Source organism: Monopterus albus, unplaced genomic scaffold (assembly GCF_001952655.1).
Source record: "Monopterus albus unplaced genomic scaffold, M_albus_1.0 scaffold460.1, whole genome shotgun sequence".
NCBI lineage: Eukaryota > Metazoa > Chordata > Actinopteri > Synbranchiformes > Synbranchidae > Monopterus > Monopterus albus.
The window spans coordinates 230,453-250,121 of record NW_018128340.1 but is presented as its reverse complement, the minus strand read 5'-3'; the positions used below and the strand labels follow the sequence as shown (position 1 = coordinate 250,121).

Sequence of the window (19,669 nt, the reverse complement as noted above, 5' to 3'; positions counted from 1 at the left end):
GAGAGGGACCACCGGTTTGGGCCCCGCGGGGAGCCGTGAGAGAAGGCGAGAACCAGCAGACAAAGAAGACGATGGGAAGTCATGGCTGCCTTATTAAACCGTTAGCAGTTCCGTTCAGACTTTAAACTGCCGCTGTCTTCCTCCGTTTCTCTCCCTCAGATTCTCTGACTCCCGAAAAACACTCAACTCTCGCGATACTCCTAATTCCCAGTTTTCACAAATATATCAATTGAAAGCCTGTGAAGAAACTAGCCCGCTCGTTTTTCGCGTATCAGCCAATGAAAAGAGATATAGGAACGATTGACGGGATAACGGAACAATCAGCGTGGCGAAGTGGATCCACACGAACCAATCAGAGAAGGACAAATGGAAATGAGTGGGAAGCGGTTTTATCGTGGCCCTACGCTGCAGAAAGTTCGTGAAAAGGGAAGAAAGTGAATCTTTGCCACGTCTGATACATTCCAGAGAGAAAGGAAGAGAGACATAGAGACTGTATACACAGAGAGAGAGATATGATATGATATATAAATAAAAAATCTTTAAGCTTATGAATAGTTATATGGTGTGTGTGTGGCTAAACATTTGTCTTTTATTACTAGTATTATTATTATTGTAGACAGGATGGGAATGGTTTAACTAAGTACCAGGGCCCTCAAAAGAGCCTGGATAAGTGTGTTTTTACCTGCAGTTTTAAAAGTTTGCATCATTAGTACTATGAGTTAACTGCTGCAGCTGGATAAATCAGTACTTTGACAGACAATACTGTGTAGGCCTATCTGAAACAACATTGTGAACTTGTGTTCAATGTTTGTCAAGTAATACATTTTGCATTTTACTGTTGTATGTACATATGCAAATAAACCACAAATCAGTATGTGACAAAGGTCTGTCAGTTTCAGAGAGGTAACAGATTCTAATCCTGTGTTTTCAATTTAATACTCGAGACACTGTTATTGTGTTACTGCACTTCTTAAGTCCCAGACTTTGAAAATGCTACTTTTCTGTGTCCGCAGACTGCGGTAGCACTTTATCTTAATTCTGCAAATAAACACTTATTCAGCCCAAGACTGTGCCACCTACAGTTCATGAGGCCTCTTCTGTTTTTATAGCAGCCAGAGTAAAGTGGTTTTCCATCTTTGTGTTATGAATAATGACTGTCAAACAAATGGCATCAGTACCGTTACGGAAAAGAAAGGGAACTGAGACTGAATAAGAAGCTTTATTTATTGTCATTGTAACATGTACAACGAAATTATGTTTGGAGCCGAGGGCCCCGGGCCGCAAAGAGGGAGGGGGTTCAGTGTCTTACCCAAGGACATTTTGACATGTGGACTAGAGGTACCGAGACTGGGGGACGACTACTCTACCCACCACAACATAAGATTAATGTGCATGACACTACAGAACTGTGCCTTACTGCAGTAAAGTCATAAACTGTCTAATACCTTATGAATTACATTACATAGATATAATTAAAGTCAGTATAGTAGTTTCAATATATGCGAATGTTCTTTAGCTATAAAATCTGTAAAAAATAAAAAGTCAGCAGGCCAATTCCTAATCAAAATATACACAAATTATCATAAACTGAGTTTATTTTTATTTGTATTTGACGTAATCGGCCCCGCCCCCGGACCCCTCGTTGCCAGGGTAACGTGACAACGACGCAGTGACAGACCGGAGTGAAACGAGCTCGTTTGGCGGCGTTAAAACCGACTAAACCGGGTTATTTGTGTGTTTTAACACGCGGTACGTGTCTGTGCGTGATGAGCAGACAGAGGTACTTCACTCCCGCGGAGGTGGCCGCGCACAACACCGCCGACGACCTGTGGGTGTCGTTTCTGGGCAGAGTGTGCGACCTGACCCCCCTGATGAGCCAGAACAAAGGTGAGACGTGGGCCAACCCGCTCCAGACCCTCGGGTTCAGGTCGGAGAAAACCCGGGACATTTACTCAGGTCCACTGTTTCTATTTAACAGGTCCATCATATAGTCTACTCTGACTGTTTCTACCTCAGTTCAAAGGGAAATACTGAACGTTTTACTACACCGTGTTGCTTTACCTTTAAAATTCAGGTTTCTCCTACAAAAATTAATATAAAAAGAAATGAACATGATTAATGAAACTCTCCAACTGTAGCAGAATAAGGGAAACACTGTAGCTTCTATTTACTGAACCACATTCATCCAAAAACGAGTTGAATCCTTATAGGTCAGCGAGTCATTTCCAGTCCAATCCAGTGAATTAATACATGAACCTGTACTCTGTCACAATGATGCAAGATAATCCTGTAAATCTAGTTTCTTTTTTGTTTTATTCTAATGACAAGGAAACACCAAGACGCTGCAGAGTTATTCTAATGACAAGGAAACACCAAGATGCTGCAGAGTCAGCTCTACCTTTTATACTTTAAGCACAGTTTGCAGTTGATGTGGTATTTAACATGGGGGTTTGTCCTTTTCCTCGACTACAGGATGTGACTGTTTCTCTCTGCAGGTGACGCTCTGCTGTTACCCATCATGGAGTGTGCAGGGAAGGACATCAGCTCCTGGTTCGACGCTGACACCACAGACGTGAGAACTGAAACTGGGAGCAGATCTCAGTTCCACTCCCTGTTTACACACTAGCACCCACATCCTGTAGTGAAAGTGCTGCTACAGTCTGAAAACGCCATCACAAGTAAAAGTCCTGCATTCAGAAAGTGTCATCTGCAGTAAAAGTACTGGCTGTACTGTGATCAATACCAGGATGATTGATCCTGAGTTAAAGCCTCGGCAGCATTTTGTTGCTCCAGGTGGAACGGCTAGTTTAGTGCAGTGGTTCCCAAACTAGGGGTTGGGCCCCTCCAAAGGGTCACCAGATAAATCTGAGGGACTATCAGATGATTAATGGGAGAAGAAGGAAGAAAACCGTTTTCTGATTCAGTCGTTCCATTTCTGACTTCTCTCTCTGAGTTTTTTTATGAAATATGTATATTTTACAACTTTTCATGTATTTTTATGTGAAGTGTTTCCTGGAAATAAAGAATAAATAAATAAATGTTGTGCAGTAAAAACATTTCCCTTTGAAGTGAACTGGAGTAGCATCAAATGGAAATACTCAATAAACAGCAAGTACTTCAAAATCATACCTTAGTAAATGTACTTATCCAGTTACTTCGCAGGACTGGATTTACCTGCATGTCTCCGTCCTCTGTCTTCAGGTCCTGACATATGTGGACCCAGTGACTAACTGTGTGAGGTACTACACCCCCAGGGGGCGCTTTGTGCACGTCCCTCCTGCTGGGCCTCGCTCCGACTGGGCCAACGACTTCATCCAGCCCTGGTGGAGGGATAAACGCTACGAGGTGGGGCTGCTGTCCGCTAAGACCAGGTGGATACGGGTCATCAACACACTGACCTCTCAGGAGCAGCGACTGCAGGTGAACTGTTTACTCCAGGTGCACTCTGGGTAATGGCGTCAACAAAAATCCTCTCAAAAACCTGGTTTTCTTGCCCTGTTGCTCAGGTGTGTTCAGAGGAGACTCTGGCTGAGATCCGCCAGCGCTACCTGTGCTACAACTCTCACGCCTGCAGCTACACCTGGAAACATGACGGAGTGAGCCTGGACATGAGCATGACGCTCAGCGAGAACAACGTCCCCGATGACGACCACGAGCTCGAGGAGCTGCGACTGGACCGAGACCTCTTCACCCCCGCCATCCTCCTCCACTTCAATGACGACCTGACAGAGGGCTGACCTCCACCACAGAAAGACATTAAAGATCAGTTTGTCACCTGCTGCACTCGTATCGTAGGCTCGTATGTCTGCCCCTGTACGGCAGCCTGCGAGGATCATAACCAGTGTATGAACGTTAACGAGGAGGCCGACTCATTCAGTCCACTCCAGGATCTCAGAGTATAGAAAATAATCTTTAGGCTGACTTCACTTGCAAAATTTTATTTTAAATCTTTAAACCTCCAAATCCACCTGTTTCCAGCACAAACACACAACAAACATCGAACTGATATTTAGTTTGACACGTGTACAAGTTGTGGATAGAAACCGGACTGTTGTCTCGAGTGCACTGACAGTTAACCCATGTTAAAGGTTAAGACCCCTGGATTTGAATTTCCAAAGAATCCACTTTGAGTCTTCCTGTGCACATGGGTTCATTTAGGGAAGCAATGACTCTGGAGAAGTTTCTCTTCCGGAAAATGTGTCAAAATAAAATAAAAGGGAAGTTTTTTTTTCCTGTGAATCCACATGATTCACTGGAAAGAGAACCAATGTCTCTGCAGCAGAAATGTCACCGTCGTTATGAAATGCTAAACTGGATCCAGATGTAATTTTTAATTGATGACTGGACATTTTCTTTACAGTGGGTTGGTTGGTGTGAAGAAGGGAGGAGACGTAAACTTTAATAAACCAGAGAGCTTCGTGTTTCTGTAGTTTGACAGAAAACAACCAGTTGGTTCGTGTTGTCTCCTCCTCAGCTGTTTCTGCAGAGACTTAACAAGGTGACAAAGCTTTTCTTTATTTCTTTACCATGACTGTGTTTTAACTGTTGTCGTCACGCCACTTGTACAGGTAGTTTTAAGAGAAGCCTGGCTTCTTTATTTTGTAAACAGACTCTGTTGGATCAGCACTTTTGGATTCATACACAGACACTAACGGTTATAATTATTTTAAAATCCTATTAGGTTAAAGCTTGGAAACGCTGCTACATGAATCAAACAGGTGTAACAAGTGTAGCAGCCTAGAAAAACCAGAACAGTTGTAAAGGTTCCTATGTTCCATGTTCACTGAATTAAACTGAGTCACTAGAAAACAATTATGAGGTCCTTGTATTGTTTATAAGGTGAACAGATAAATGAAGTAAAAAGTACTGTATTTTTCAAGAAGCTTCCTATGTTCCATGTTCACTGAATTAACACTAGAAAACAAACATTATGAGGTCCTTGTATTGTTTATAAGGTGAACAGATAAATGAAGTAAAAAGTACTGTATTTTTCAAGAAGCAGAAAGTACCAGTAGTAATTCACTTCACATCAGTTTTATTTGTATAGCACCAAATCCGACTCAGGACACTTTAAGACCCAGGTCTAGACCTCACTGTTATTATAGAAGGAAACCCAACAAACCCCTTGACCATCGTTTACCTACGCAAAGCAGTAGATGTTACACTCCACCACTGACCTAAGCTTGTTCAGACCAGGCCCTGACTGAGTGCGGACTGTTAGACTCCCTGTGTCCATCTTAAAAGACAACACACAGAGAGACGTCCACATGATGCCAGACTACCGGGACGACAGTGAGCAGGACAGCAGCGCCCTCTGGATCGAAGGTATCTGTCTGTGTTTGCAGTGAGCAGGACAGCAGCGCCCTCTGGGTCGAAGGTATCTGTCTGTGTTTGAGTTGTGGATGTAGTCTTTACACAGTAATACTGCTTTGACCCCGGTGTTGGTCCTGACTCTGGTGAAGTGGTGTCTCTCCACCTGTCTGTCCCTCTGTCAGGGCGTCCACCTGCCTCAGGTGTCTCCAGGCTTAAACGCTGGTTGTTTCCTGCTCTGACAGCTGCAGCGGTCCTGGTTCTCATCATTGCACTGGGAGTCAGCTGTGAGCACACACATTCCTGTTTCTGTCCGTTGTGGGGTCTACGTTGTTCTGGGAGCTTGTGAGGACACATTTATCAGTGTTAGGACATACATGGTCAGGTAATGACTGGGCTCCATAGCAAACACCAAGCAACAGCCTCCAGGTAGGTTAAGATATTTATGTGCAGAGAAACAGAAGGAAGCACCAGCACAGTGTTCTTTATAAAGAACCTCTGGGGACACGGAGTCTTTACCAACAGTAATGGAAACTTCCTCAGTAGCACAAAATGTTCTAACTCTAATGCAAAGCAAGAAAAGGTGACGGACAAAACCAACACAAAAGAAAACTGCCAGACAAACAGCAGATGAAGTGCAGACAGCGTCTTCAGTCACAGCTGGCAGTGAACAGCTGGAACATGACGAGACATGGAGCTTAGAGCAGAACCTGAGCGGTGAGAGTCCAGGCACTGACCACAGGACCAGAGTTCGTGGTGCAGGATGAGCACCAACCCTAATACCTAACCCTGTGAAGTCGGTCTGATGGTGAATCAGCGCTGAGCTCCATCTAAAGAGCCGCCTGCTGGGTGGAAAACAGGCAGGAAAAGGGGAACAGGTGGAGTCCACAATGAGGAAGCTATGAGGCAGGGGCAGGACTGGAGCATGATAACAGCATTACAAAATAAAAAATCACCTTTAAGTCTTCATAAGTGAAAAATCATGTTTTATTTTTAAAGCTTTAATTCTAGCTGCTTTAAAGTAACACAAATAAACTAAAACCAAGCTAGCTTTAGCTCCCCAAACTCAGATTAAAGAATTTGATCCTTACTCTTATTTGTTTCTGTTTGGGGAGTAATAATCCCAAACAGTCGTGAAGTTTTAAGGTTTCCTACATTCAAACCTGTAGTTTCTGCCGTCTGTGTGTGATCAGACACAAAAGCATCCAAACATCTGATGACAGTGGAGCAGAGTGTTTCCAGCCTCAACGACGCCATCCAGTCACTGAACGCCTCCCTGCAGCAGGCTGAAGGTATACAGACTCTCGGTTGTCAGGTACGGGACAAGCTGGACACCAGTCCATTCAGTGAAGTTACCAGATCTCATCCTGAGGGGGACACGGAGGTTGGAACCAAATCCTATGTGGGACTGGTCGTCGCTGCCGGTCCACGCTGCTAACAGGCTCCTTCTGTTTCAGAAACAGCTGAAGATGTCCAGCAGCTGCAGCTTGCTGTGCAGAACAACAAGGACCAGCTGACCTCAGGTCTGTGGGCTGTTCTCCCAGCTCCACTACACTTTATTTCCCAGTACTGTCCTGTGGGTACCAGTAGGATACTTACAAAAGTGTTGGAGCATCATTTAAGTTCCACTACAGAGTCCAGCTGCTACATGTTGTTCTGCTCCATCTCCTTTAACTTGATAGTTTATTACGTTGTATATCACAGGCTGTATTTTAAATGTTAGCTAACTTCATTCCATACGTCTCGTCTGCATTCTGTTTAGCACAGACTCTTATTTACCTGTATTTACCTGTATTTACCTGTATGTCTCAGTGGTGGAGGCGCTGAAGCAGCTGTCGGCCTTGGACGCCCTCAGCCGGAGCGTCGCTGCACTGAAATGTTCCCTGGAACACATCATCAACAACAGTACACGCACACACACGAAGTCACGTGATTCAATGCTCACTTACAGCCAGACAGGTGCTCACACCTGTGCACCTGTCTGTCTCTCAGGTTCGGCAGCGGCCGGGTGTTGTCCTATGGACTGGGATCTGTTCAGCTCCAGCTGCTACTTCTTCAGCAAAGTGTCTCTGTCCTGGGAGGAGTCCAGGGACTGGTGTGAGAAACAGGGGTCCCACCTGGTCGTACTCAGCACTGACGCGGAGTGGGTGAGACGCTCTGACAGTCTCTCGGTCCATCTCTGTCTGTTTGTCTGTCTGTCTGACTGTCTGTCTGCGTGTCTCTTTCTATCTGTCTGTCTCTGTTTGTCTGCCTCTTTGTCATCTCTCTGTCTCTCAGTCTGTCTCTCTGTCCATCTGTCTGTTTCTCTGTCTGTCTCTTTGTCTGCCTCTCTGTCTCTCAGTCTGTCTGTCTGTCTCTCTGTCCATCTGTCTGTTTCTCTCCTTTCCTCGCCCTCCCTGTCCCTCTGTCTGTTTCTATGTGTGTCTCTCTGTCCGTCTGTCTCTTTGTCTGCCTCTCTGTCTCTCTGTCTGTTTCTATGTTTGTCTCTCTGTCCGTCTGTCTCTTTGTCTGCCTCTTTGTCATCTCTCTGTCTGTCTGTCTCTTTGTCTGCCTCTCTGTCTCTCAGTCTGTCTGTCTGTGTCTGTCTCTCTGTCTGTTTCTATGTCTGTCTCTCTGTCCGTCTGTCTCTTTGTCTGCCTCTTTGTCATCTCTCTGTCTGTCTGTCTCTCTGTCTCTCAGTATGTTTCTCTGTATGTCTGTGGACCTGTCCGTCTGTCTCTTTGTCTGCCTCTTTGTCATCTCTCTGTCTCTCTGTCTGTTTCTATGTTTGTCTCTCTGTCTGACTGTCTGTCTGCGTGTCTCTTTCTATCTGTCTGTCTCTGTTTGTCTGCCTCTTTGTCATCTCTCTGTCTCTCAGTCTGTCTGTTTCTTTGTCTGTCTGTCTCTTTGTCTGCCTCTTTGTCATTTCTCTGTCTCTCTGTCTGTCTGTCTCTTTGTCTGCCTCTCTGTCTGTCTCTCAGTCTGTTTCTCTGTCTGTCTGTGTGTCTCTGTCTGTCTGTCTCTTTGTCTGTTTCTCTGTCTGTCTCTCTGTCCATCTATCTCTTGCTGTCTGTTTCTATGTCTGTCTCTCTGTTCGTCTGTCTGTTTCTCTGTCTGTCTCTTTGTCTGCCTCTCTGTCTCTCAATCTGCCTGTCTGTCTCTCTCTCTGTCTCTCTGTCCATCTGTCTGTTTCTCTGTCTGTCTCTTTGTCTGCCTCTCTGTCTCTCAGTCTGCCTGTCTGTCTCTCTGTCCATCTGTCTGTCTCTCTCTGTCTGTCTCAGCTGTTGTCCTACGCTACACCACTGAAACAGGAGATGGAACATACATTAATCATTGTAGTTGATTATTTGAACAGAGAAAAAAGCTGCAGCGCCACAGAGTCACAGAACACCGTGCTGTCCATCTGTTTGTTTCTCTGTCCATCTGTCTGTCTGTCCAGGACTTTGTGACCCATCGTACAGTTTCTCAGACATTCTGGATCGGTCTGACTGATGGGAGGACTGGGAAGTGGGAGTGGGTGAACCAGACTCCGTACGTCATGGAGCGCAGGTGACGGCTGCTGTAAAACCAGTTAACACGTTTGTTGTTAGCTGCCAGTTTGAACTTTGTGGTCCACTGTTGTTGGCGGTTATACTGCATTCAAACTGTATGTGCTGGATGGCAGCGATGGGGAGACGGACCAGTGAGGCTTCACAGCATGAGACAGTTCTCTGCAGACCTGGTCCTGAAAATACTCCACATTTACATCACAGCAACACACTAGGACAAGGACACCTGACATCCATCATCCATTCGATGATGGATGTCAGGTGTCTTTGCTTTTTATGACTGAAGTTTGACTTTTACAGACAATAAGGGAAAAAAAACATTCAAATCATGCACATTCTGACACAAACTGAGAACACACACATTACTGTGCTTTGTTCAGGGGTCAACCTCTAGGAAGGAAAATAACTGAATAAATAAGTCACAGGTTTTATGGGTAGGGCACAAACACAGCGTTGCAACAGTGTTGTGTTTGTGTGATTGTGATGTCCAGGCGGTGGAGACCCGGTCAGCCTGACAACTGGTCAGGTCACGGTCTCGGTCCTGGAGACGAAGACTGTGCTCACCTTTACAAGGACGGGCGCCTCAACGATCTCCACTGCTCCACCAGCATGCAGTACATCTGCCAGAAACACAGCCTGACAGATTAAACGGACCTGCCACGCCCTCCTGGCTCCGCCCACCCTCCGTCTACCTGCTTCTCTTAAGCAGAGCACCACAAACTGATATAGACACCTCTGACTAGCAGCAGCTAGCAGCTCTCCCTCCAGTTTTCAGCCCTGACAGGAACCATCAGTCAAATCCAGACGACAATAACACGGTGTACAATACTTTGGTCCAACATTGGTCCAAACCGCTGCTTGTTCTGATTACAATAAATGTCTGATGTGAACAAAAGAAGCAGAGTACCTTTGTTACTTTCACTCCAAGTGACTTTGTCCGTACACGCCAAGTGTTTCAGTCCTTTTCGTGATTTATACTCTGTGCTTACACTCCACACTTCAACAAGTTGCTTTTACTTCAACTTAAAGCTGCACTGACTGATTTTCCCACAGTGTCTGACAGTGGGACAGGACGTGGTGTCTCTCAGGTACACATCCCTCCATGACCCTCTGCTGCCTACAGCCTCCTGTTGTTATTCCAGCTTCTCTGTTGTTGTGCTGTTAGAGTGTGGTCTGTAAATCAGCCCCGCCTTCCGCTGAGCCAAGGTTAGAAGAAGGGTTTTTCCCGCCACCAGCGGTCATGTCAAACAGCCATGGAGGAGCTAAAAGCAGGAAGTCATCTCTTGACCTCACGGACACTCCCTTTCTCTGCTTACGCTTCTTCAGCTGCCACTTCCTGTTCCCTCCACTGCATTCACTTTAATTCCTCCTTTAGTGCTTTACACTTTGAGCTTCTCCTGCACACGTCAAACCCCGTTAGCCACGGACGGCTTCATGAACAGGCCCAGGGTTAGGTGTTGGGGCGAGGCAGGTTTCTATAGCATGGCTTCATACACAAAGGCAGTTCAAAGTGCTCATGACTCAGTATGAAGAGGCAAAGACAACCACCACCACGAGGAGACGCAGCAGTGTGGTTTTCAGGTGTTCTGTCTGCTAAAGTCTGGGGGTCCTGCTGCCCCACTGGCCACTGTGCTGCTCGTTTCAGTAATAATCAAACTTCAGCACATCTTTACCTTCAGTTTGACCTCTAACCTCCGTTGGCTGCGGCAGTTTTTAGCCCTCCAGCCTCAGCTAATACACACACATATACAAATGTCCACAGATCCCACACATTGTAGCGTTTGAGCTGTTTGAACCAGGTCAAATGTGGTTAGTGGGTGTGGACTAACAGAGGGACACCAGCCGAGCTTCACTACACACACGCCGTGTTTTCCAGTTCAAAGTTCACTCTGTGGCCACTGACCCTCGGCTCAGCGTTTGGACAGTCAGCCTTCATTGTGAGGAAGAAGAGAGACGCACCGAGTAAAGGAACAGGGGGACGAAGAGACATTGCCATGACGACTGAATACCATGATGACGTTGAAGACGACAGCAGCTCCTTCTGGAACAAAGGTACCGGTCTCTCTCTGTCCACCTGTCTGTCCCCAGTCTGTCTCTGTCTGCACACGTGGCTGAATTGACAGGAAACCGAGTTTTGTGAACTTAGTTGTATTGATTTATTTGTACTTATTTCACTCACTGTAAAATGAAAAAGTCACCTCCTGTCTGTCTGTCTCCCTGTCCCTCTGTCTGTCTCCCTGTCCCTCCATCAGAGCCTCCACCTGTTTCTTTCTCAGGTGTCTCCAGGTTCAGACATTGGCTGTTTCCTGCTTTGACAGCTGCAGTTATTCTGGTTCTGATCATAGCACTGGGAGCCAGCAGTGAGCGCACACACACACACACACACACACACACACACACACACACACAAACAAACAAACAAACTAGGGACCAAACACTGGGAACTGAGATCCTGGTGTTTCTTGGAAATTCTTGCCAAAATTTAATTCTGTTAAAAAAAACTGGGCCATCATGGCCGGGTGGATGGGAACGTGGTCCAGACTGAAATTTCATGCCATCAATTTGATGAATGCTCACACGCAGAATGCAGTTTGTACCAACATTCATGGTCACCAGAGGATGAATCCTTCTGTTGTCTGTGATCCTGTGACTTTTCATCCACCTCCGTCATCAAATCAACATTTTATTTTGTCATAATATGTTGGTTTGTGATCAAAAACATGAAAAATAAACGCCACTCCCATCAGCCTCAGTTGTACTTTCATTAGCAAATGTTAACATGCTAAACTAAGCGGTCAACCTCATACCAGGTAATATCAGGACGTTAGCATGCTGGTGTTAGCATACAGACCACGATATAGACCCCCGTGTATGGCTGTAGACTGCACTGGAACTGGATCAGCTCCTTTAGCTGCAGCAGTCACTTCCTCTGTTGCTATTCTTCATAAAACGTCAGTTTACAGGCAGGGTCACTTAATGTGTCGCAGGGCGGAGGCTCCATCCTCCAATCAGAGAGGAAATGTTGCTACTTCAGACACTGAGGAGTAACCTCACAACATCTGGATAAACATCATCTTATGGTTAATTAGCTGCAGTTCTGTTTTAAAATCAAACCTGGAAATTTTTCTGGTTAGTGATTTTAAAAACAGACAAAACTTCAACCCTCACACACAAACACACAAACCTCCTCCACAGGAAATCCTGCATGTACATACAGTATATTTATCTGTGTGTGTGTGTGTAGACATGAAAACGTCGAACAGATTGTGGTCTGTGGAGAAAGGTGTTTCCAACCTGACTGACTCACTGAGCACTGCCCAGCAGCTCACCAAAGGTAACACACCTGCCGTGGTTCTTCTGGTCAGTGGACACGGTGTGAGACATGGTAGCTACTGTCAGCTCCTCCTTCCAAACAGCCTCCTGGTTCTTTGTCTCAGATGCAGCCATGGACGTTCGCCGGATGAAGTTTGCTGTGGAGAGCAACAGGGACCAGCTGACCTCAGGTACAACACACACCGCACAGCGGTGGCCCCTCCCCCAGCACTATTAATGACAGCTGTACCACACTGACACTGTGTGTACCTGTGCTGCCCGTGTGTGTCCGACCAGTATCAGAGGCACTGAAGCAGCTCTCAGTTCTGGACACTCTCAGCAGGACAGTGGCTACTCTCAAATGTTCCCTCGAACGCCTCATCAACAATGGTACAGTCACACACTGAACACACAATCCCAGTCTGCTTCACAGTGAAACTCAATTTAATCCCAGTTCCAATTCCAAATGTCCCCACTTCCCTAACAAGTCCTCACTCTGAGGTCTGAATGCGATATTGGTCTTAACATGGGCTGAAGTAAGAAGACAAAGTCATAACCGTAGACCTGTCTCTCTGTGTGTGTGCTGACCCGTCTGTCTCTCAGGTTCAGCGGCAGACGGCTGTTGTCCTCTGGGTTGGGATCTTTTCAGCTCCAGCTGTTACTTATTCAGCAAGACGCCTTTGGCTTGGCAGGACGCCAGAGACTGGTGCAACGGCCACGAATCTCACCTGGTCATACTCAACACTGACGAGGAGTGGGTGAGACAGCCTGTCTGTCCGTCTCTGCTGGTCGTACTGATGCTGCTTCACTACAGAGTTTGACTACTGGCTGGTTTCCTGAGAGACTAGTTTTAAATTTATAAATGAGGCCAGTGAAGGTAGACAGTAACCTGGAGGAGCACTGCTCTGTAGCAGAGCTGATTACATACCAAATGATGTCATCTGCATAAAAACAAACATAATATTGCTGTTGGAACAGGAATGTTAGCGTAGCAGAGGACCCAGCAGTGATCCTGGTGGGACACCTTCATGAACAGTTTAGGAGTTTGACCTAAGTCAGCTGCACATGCTTGACTCTGTCTGTGCCTCTGGTTCAGGACTTCGTGGTCCATCATGCCATGGGCACCTTCCACTGGGTGGGTTTGAGTGATGAGAGAACAGGGAAATGGGAGTGGGTCAACCAGACGCCGTACGTCATGAACCGAAGGTGGGCAGTTCCGCTCTCAGCTGTGTGAAATGAGTCATTTTCTCTCCTCCAATGGTTGGTTGATTTGTTTTGTTTAGCCAGGACAACAATGTGCATGTGGAGAAACACTGAGTGCCAAAAATGAAGATGAATGAGGACAGGGAAGTCCAGTCTGAAGGATCATTAGCAACAAACAGGCTGCACTAATGTCAACGCTCCTCGCAGCAGGGGTTTCTAAGTCTGGCAGGTTTTAACTTCTGCTTTGTAGACATGGTAAACAGTTACATCAGCACAACATGGTCCAGGCCACTCTACCTGGTCTAGATGCAATAAAACGACACAGGTCACTTCATGGCTCCAGCTGCTTTTCCTCATGTGAACATGCTTAAATGCATCAGTTACAGTGTTGTTAATTAAATCTAACAGTCACAGGACAGAATCCTCATCAAAGATTTGTGCTGGGACCTTCACGCTCTCACATTTTCAGTTCAGAACTGTAATGTTAGTTTTATTTTAGTTAAGGAACCGGAGAGTTCCTCCTTCACACTGTTGGACTGTGGCTACATGTTTACAGGACGTGGACATTTTGGAAAAGCAGGATTTATCAGGACAGTGCTGTTTATGTTTTACTTGTGTGTTTGTGTGGTCTCCAGGCGGTGGAGACCCGGTCAGCCCGACAGCTGGACCGGTCACGGTCTCGGTCCTGGAGATGAAGACTGTGCTCATCTTCACTATGACGGACACCTCAATGACCTGCACTGCTCCACCAGGATGCGCTACATCTGCCAGAGACACAGCCAGCGCAGCTGAACAGCGCCACCTCTGGCCAGACTGCCCAGTGCAGAACGCCAAACATCTGTAGAGTCTGATCTCAGAGTAGATGTTTGTTTCTGTGGTGTCCACATCAGAGCTGCTCAGTCTCATATTTATCTTGGTGTTAATAAATTCAACGTACAGACCAAAGCTAACGCTGAATGTCTCCCACTAACAGTCCTGTGAGGGTGTCACAGCTAATGTGTCTCCTTCCTCTGGACACAGAGCTCCACTGTGTCCACACACATTAACCCCTCAGTGACCACACCACTGCACTGGCTGTCCCTCCACCAGCATGAACACACATTGGAGTTTACTCCGACTCGGTCCCACACATGGTCCTGGAACACACATTGGAGTTTACTCCGACTCTGTCCCACACACCGTCCTGCTGCTGATACTCACTAGAGACCAGATGTGGATTCATCCGCTGCTGAAAATAGTCCCCAGCACATCACCCTTTCCTCCAGTTTGATAAATACTACAGTGAGTAGCTGTTTCAGGACACTACTGAGACTTTTTAAAGCAAAAATTATGTGTTTGTGAGATGTTTTAAAGATTTTTATTATAAGTAGAGAAATCAGAAAGTGTTGTAAGATGAACAATTAAGAAAATGAACAGTATCCTAATCTTTCAAGATGACTTGTTTCCCTGTGTGTTGGCAGCTGTCTGCAGCACAAACAGAACATTTCTGGAGTCGAGAACAGCAGTGGGACAATACGGCAGTAGAAAACGTGAGGTCAGACTTTATTAGACTGAATGTTGTAAAATAAAAACTCCTCTCTCTCCAAAAACTGAACAGAGAAGGTCAAAACTGAGCCGTGAATCATTAGAAACAACTGAGAGTGGAGCTACAAGGCCTTTCCAAAATAAGACAGCAGCGTTGAGAAAGCTGGAAATGAGACCAAAGCACAGTAAACCTCTTCAGAAACATTGACAGAAATGTGCCTCAGAATACCGGGGAGCACAGATTCTGTTCTGGTAATAAAATGACATTGAATACTTTTTTACAGAACAAACAACAAACAACAACTTGTGAAACAGACACAAGGGTGATTTAGAAAGCCTGGACCAAACAGTTGGTAAAATACTTAGGTGGATGTTTCATCTTATTTACTCAGCTTGCTTTAAATCAGACTTTATGTGAAATGCATTATTTTATCATTCTCCACAAACTCAGGTCATAAAATATGAAAACCACTTCTTGTCTTTGTTGGTCTAAACGTAAACAGTCGGGAGTTTGATGAAACACCTCAGATTCTTTAACGTCAACAGTGGAATGTAAACTTCTATGATCCTACAACTCCCAGAAAGAGGGTTAGTGGAAGAACTACAGGTGGGGAGACGTTTGTATTTTGTGTCTTCCTCCTTTTCACACTTGAAATGTGGAAGAACGTTTATCATTTGTCCAGTATTATCGTCATCCTAAGCTCGGTAACCATTAATATGATATTTTGAGACTTAAAGACACAGAAGCTGCTCTAATGACAGTAACTAGTTCTGTACCCAGTGAACAGTAAATAGGCAGTAGACAAAGTCGTCCCCGTGCCACTGAAGACCACTTGTCTTCGTCCACACGTTTGTCCTGCTTTAATGGTTTTACTGGTACCAGCTCCAAATACACGGCAGCACACACACTAGACACGACTGCAGTAATTTGTTGGCTGTGATATAATAACAGTGTTATCCAAACTGCTGCTTGTAGCAAACAGCCACGTTTGTCACGTGCGCTCTTGAAATGTAGCTTAAAAAACACCTCCCAGACCCAACAACCAGTAAAGTGCATCACTGTGCATCCTCACACGTTAAATCAACTGCAACTGAAAATAAACACCATAAATTATTCAAAGTAAAGTTTAAAATGATGAACGTCCACCAGGCATCTGTGTATGTGTGTCAGTCGGTCAGGTGAAACGCTCGGCTCAGGATGAGCTCTGTTGTGGCTCCGCCCAGGTGACACGCCTCCACCACACACACCAGCCTCTGATTGGTCAGCTGTGCCGCCACGCCGACGAGGTCAGCTGAGAGAGAGAGAGAGAGAGGGAGAGCTAACTGAACTCAGAAAAACAAATAAACAACTGTCTGCACTGTGAGGACAGTCTCCGAGGACATGATCGTGGTAACGAGGGTCCTCACAGCTACACAAAGCCATGTGAGTGGACTGACCTGGGGCAGGGGGAGGAGTCTGTGAGGAGAAGGCTCCGTGTGATAAGATGGAGGTCCAGGTGTTGTGGTGAGGGAGGACAGGAGAAGAGGAGTGGGGGAGGAAGACGACGTCGACCAACACACCGTCTGACAGAGCTAAAGAGAAACAGTTTTAGTCAAATTTAAAACATCAGACATGACGTCTGACCTGACGGAGAAACGTGTCTCCACTGGATAACCACGAAATAATTACATCACTGCTGGACGCTGGGAAGACAGGCATTAGTCTGGTTTCTGTCCAAGGACAGAGACAAGTTAGAGTGAGCTGATTACAATGAAAAGACTCCTGTGTGTGTGTCTGTGTGTACCTCTGAGTCTCAGTGTGTAATAGTCCTCAGGGGCGGAGTCAAACCTCCCAGGTGTCGCCCTCCCTCCCATTGCCACAGCGGCCACCTGCTCCTCCCTGCGGGCATAGTCATAACGCATCGGCAGAGTTTCCTTGGCGATGTGTGGGAAGGATGGAGGGAGCGGGGCGGTGACGAAGGACGAGGTGTCTTCATCATCATCATCATCCTCTTCTTCAGTGTTTGTGCTCTCTAAAAACTCCATGGAGGCGTTGAACAGGATCTCTACCAACCAGTGTATTACCATCATTAACAAGCGTTAGTATCAACACCCACACACACACACACACACACACACACACACACACACACCCTCTCACCTGTCGTGTTGCTCTGCTCCGGTTCTAACACCACCAGTGGACGCCTGCAGACACACAGAGGCCAGGTGAGCTCCCAGGTAACGGCGTCCTCCAGATGTTTCTTTGCTCTGGCTGGTTCCTCCGTTTCTGCTCAGCTAAACATTTGTGTGTCCACGACTGAACCGAGCCAAGTTTTCTTATACTTCAGTCGCTGCATGTTTTCACGTTTCCTGGCTGAGACCCTCCCTTCCCCCGGCGTATCGACCGATAACTTGGTCAGACACGGTTGGCTACCAACCTCTGTGTATCTCATGTCTAATATTCTACATTACACATGTTCTGTGGCCAAACACGCTGCCTTAACTGCAACTTGAGCAAAGAATAAAGTATCTGAACTTTGAACCCTGGTTCTGAAAGTTGCTCTCTGACTAAAACCTGCTTACTGATTTATGTTTAGGTGGATGTGCTGTTTGGATCTGAAGGGTGTAGGGTTAGGGTGTATAAAACAGGTTCAGCATGCGGTGGTCTGCTCTGATCCACAGTTAGATGTGTTGTTCATCCATCTACACAAACAACATAACATGCAACACCGACAAACTGACACCACTTAACGGCGACCGGTCACTACACGTCACCTCTTTGGCGTCTCAGCCTGCAGCAGCTGCTTCCTCTTACACAGCCTCCTGCGGAAACACACAGTCTGACTGGACATCCAGAGTTCACTCACAGAGTCGACAGTGAAATCGTGTCGTCAGTGTCTCACCTTGCTCTGTGGCGAAGAGGGCGAGGTGTCAGTCGACTGACAGCCGAAGACGGCGAGGCTGGAGAGGAAGACGAGGAGGTGGGAGGGGGTCTGAACAAACGAGGGGTGGAGGGGAGAGGGAGGACAGAGCTGGAGAAGGAGGGAGACAGGTGAGGGGAGGATGAGGAGAATGAAGATGAAGCTCGGTCTGTCCAGAACAAACAGCGATCCTCCTGAGGACAGAGAGGACAAGGGGGGGGCATGAGTCTACCTCCACTCAGCACCTGGTTTTCTTCTTGCTGGTCCTCTGGTCACATGACTGATCAGAGAAGGAACAGCCAATCAGAGAGAGAGACCAACCCCACGCCTGCCGTACTGAGCGTTCTTTCATAAAACCTTGTCGGTTTGTTTTAAAAGGTTTGATTAATGTGAATCCTGTGGGAATAATTGACATGGGAAACGGATGTTAATGAGATAAAACAGATCAGACGGAAGCAACACTGTGCTGTCAGCAGGTATGCACGTGCACGTACCATGTGCACACTGTGTGCATACAGGTACACGTTTAAATATTTTCCTTCTCGTTGTGACCACAGGCTGTGGCTGCCGCACAAACAGGAAAACATACACTTCTATATACAACTTTATGTAACGGTGTCTGTGCAGGTGTTCGGCAGTCACCTCCCCTCTGTGGCTGTACGTAACCATGACAACGGTTGCCTGGATACAGAAGGTTCGTCGCTCCCGGTAACAGAGCCTCTCCACCTCCCTCTGAAGCTCCGCCCCTCGCAGAAAACTCAGCCCACCTGTAAACACAACACGACAAACCTTTTTTCCTGGTCAAGAGAAGGATGGACACCAAGCAACGAGTTACTGATGTGTGCACGTACTACGCATGAACATGTCAGTACTTCTCGGCTCCAGAGTGAAAATCACAGAGCTCAGAGAAAGGAACACAGACCCAGGACACAGTGTTACGACGTGCACACACCCAGACGCACACTTTGTTCTGTAAGAGCATCATAGATAACAGATGGTGACAGAGATAACTGACCTCTCCTGTCTTTCATGTACGTTTCCAAGGACACGGGAGGAGGCGGGTACATGAAGAATCCTCCAATCAGAGCCCGACTCAGCACCTGTCCCTCATCCTGGCTGCTCAGCATCATAGATAACAGATGGTGACAGAGATAGGGGCTTACGGTAGCTCATTGCTGAGTGGTGGCCCAGTCCTGCCAGTCGGCCAATGAGGAGACAGGACAGACAACCAATGACGTGCATTGCCAAGGATGATCCAGATGTGTCATCTGACTTTCTACCTCACAGGGAGTAACGGAGCAGTGTTACCTGTGCAGTACACCTGCGTGTATGTTGTATTGGTCAGGTACCAGCCGACCCCGGTCTGACCTGCAGCTTGGATCAGCTTCAGTCGGGTACAGACCACCACCGACACTGTGCACAGAGAGGGACATGCTCGTTGATGCTCCCTGATGGAGATCACTGTTTTCTGCAAACCACACTACTGCGTGTCTCACGTGGGTGGAGCCTGCGGTGGGTTTCAGGCTGAGACGTGGAGAACAGCTTCATCATGATCGGCTGATCGCTGGCTCCGTCCTCCAATCGCAGCCAGCGATACTCCAAAAGCTGTGCCCCCCGACCGTCTAGCAGGGAAAACACACGTGTTTATGTGAAACTGAAAACAAACCATTACGTTACCAATTAAACTAATGACTTTTTATTAGCCGTTATTTTCACAGTTTATCACTTGGTCAATGACACATGATGAAAAATGCACATGACAACATCCTGGAGCCCTCTGTCCCACCAACAGCCCATAATATTACGTTTACTGTAACGTGACACCAACGACGTCGTCACGTCTGAAAGCCTTGACCTGGGAAACGTTCTGCTCGTCGTCTTCACAATTGAACA

General features: G+C 46.6%; 4 protein-coding genes across 7 annotated transcripts in view; 3 read left to right on the top strand and 1 right to left on the bottom strand.

Moving 5' to 3' along the window:
* The first annotated feature begins 1,655 nt into the window (after positions 1-1,655).
* On the top strand, positions 1,656-4,497 carry cyb5d1 (cytochrome b5 domain containing 1). Its single transcript, XM_020587545.1, has 4 exons — positions 1,656-1,887; positions 2,496-2,572; positions 3,202-3,420; positions 3,507-4,497. Exons 1-4 carry the CDS (start codon positions 1,767-1,769, stop codon positions 3,735-3,737), a joined length of 648 nt encoding a protein of 215 aa, XP_020443201.1. The 5' UTR covers positions 1,656-1,766; the 3' UTR covers positions 3,738-4,497.
* On the top strand, positions 4,416-9,725 carry LOC109952455 (C-type lectin domain family 10 member A-like). 4 transcript variants are annotated; one of them, XM_020587542.1, is made up of 9 exons: positions 4,416-4,498; positions 5,197-5,325; positions 5,496-5,597; positions 6,504-6,602; positions 6,768-6,833; positions 7,123-7,215; positions 7,303-7,457; positions 8,729-8,838; positions 9,329-9,725. In XM_020587542.1, the coding sequence occupies exons 2-9, from the start codon at positions 5,268-5,270 to the stop codon at positions 9,483-9,485; spliced, it is 840 nt and encodes a 279-aa protein (XP_020443198.1). In that variant the 5' UTR covers positions 4,416-4,498; positions 5,197-5,267; the 3' UTR covers positions 9,486-9,725. The 4 variants fall into 4 exon arrangements, with proteins under 4 accessions (XP_020443198.1, XP_020443197.1, XP_020443200.1 ...); XM_020587541.1 differs by having other exon boundaries at positions 4,421-4,498; positions 5,192-5,325; XM_020587543.1 differs by having other exon boundaries at positions 4,449-4,498; positions 5,245-5,325.
* Positions 9,726-10,831: 1,106 nt separating this feature from the next.
* On the top strand, positions 10,832-14,144 carry LOC109952435 (C-type lectin domain family 10 member A-like). Its single transcript, XM_020587503.1, has 7 exons — positions 10,832-10,889; positions 12,082-12,171; positions 12,275-12,340; positions 12,447-12,539; positions 12,753-12,907; positions 13,246-13,355; positions 13,988-14,144. Exons 1-7 carry the CDS (start codon positions 10,832-10,834, stop codon positions 14,142-14,144), a joined length of 729 nt encoding a protein of 242 aa, XP_020443159.1.
* A 726-nt stretch (positions 14,145-14,870) lies between these two features.
* The window catches only part of LOC109952433 (uncharacterized protein CXorf57), a 10,068-nt gene continuing 5,269 nt past the window's right edge, over positions 14,871-19,669 (bottom strand). Inside the window, exons 10-20 of the mRNA XM_020587502.1 lie at positions 19,273-19,398; positions 19,085-19,189; positions 18,936-18,969; positions 18,792-18,895; positions 18,419-18,543; positions 17,759-17,970; positions 17,631-17,678; positions 17,017-17,060; positions 16,661-16,921; positions 16,314-16,448; positions 14,871-16,168 (exon numbers count right to left, since the gene is read on the bottom strand). Of these exons, the coding sequence (XP_020443158.1) occupies positions 16,044-16,168; positions 16,314-16,448; positions 16,661-16,921; positions 17,017-17,060; positions 17,631-17,678; positions 17,759-17,970; positions 18,419-18,543; positions 18,792-18,895; positions 18,936-18,969; positions 19,085-19,189; positions 19,273-19,398 (1,319 nt within the window). The 3' untranslated portion in view covers positions 14,871-16,043. The remainder of the gene's footprint in view (positions 16,169-16,313; positions 16,449-16,660; positions 16,922-17,016; positions 17,061-17,630; positions 17,679-17,758; positions 17,971-18,418; positions 18,544-18,791; positions 18,896-18,935; positions 18,970-19,084; positions 19,190-19,272; positions 19,399-19,669) is intronic.

Bases quoted from the DNA above. Each gene is read 5' to 3' on its own strand.
- LOC109952455 (XM_020587542.1), top strand. From the start codon at position 5,268: ATGATGCCAGACTACCGGGACGACAGTGAGCAGGACAGCAGCGCCCTC. The intron at 5,326-5,495 runs GTATCTGTCTGT...TCCCTCTGTCAG, and splicing joins CAGCGCCCTCTGGATCGAAG to GGCGTCCACCTGCCTCAGGT. The intron at 8,839-9,328 runs GTGACGGCTGCT...TGTGATGTCCAG, and splicing joins CCGTACGTCATGGAGCGCAG to GCGGTGGAGACCCGGTCAGC.
- cyb5d1 (XM_020587545.1), top strand. From the start codon at position 1,767: ATGAGCAGACAGAGGTACTTCACTCCCGCGGAGGTGGCCGCGCACAAC. The intron at 1,888-2,495 runs GTGAGACGTGGG...TTCTCTCTGCAG, and splicing joins CCTGATGAGCCAGAACAAAG to GTGACGCTCTGCTGTTACCC. The intron at 3,421-3,506 runs GTGAACTGTTTA...CCTGTTGCTCAG, and splicing joins CTCAGGAGCAGCGACTGCAG to GTGTGTTCAGAGGAGACTCT.
- LOC109952435 (XM_020587503.1), top strand. From the start codon at position 10,832: ATGACGACTGAATACCATGATGACGTTGAAGACGACAGCAGCTCCTTC. The intron at 12,172-12,274 runs GTAACACACCTG...TCTTTGTCTCAG, and splicing joins TGCCCAGCAGCTCACCAAAG to ATGCAGCCATGGACGTTCGC. The intron at 13,356-13,987 runs GTGGGCAGTTCC...TGTGGTCTCCAG, and splicing joins CCGTACGTCATGAACCGAAG to GCGGTGGAGACCCGGTCAGC.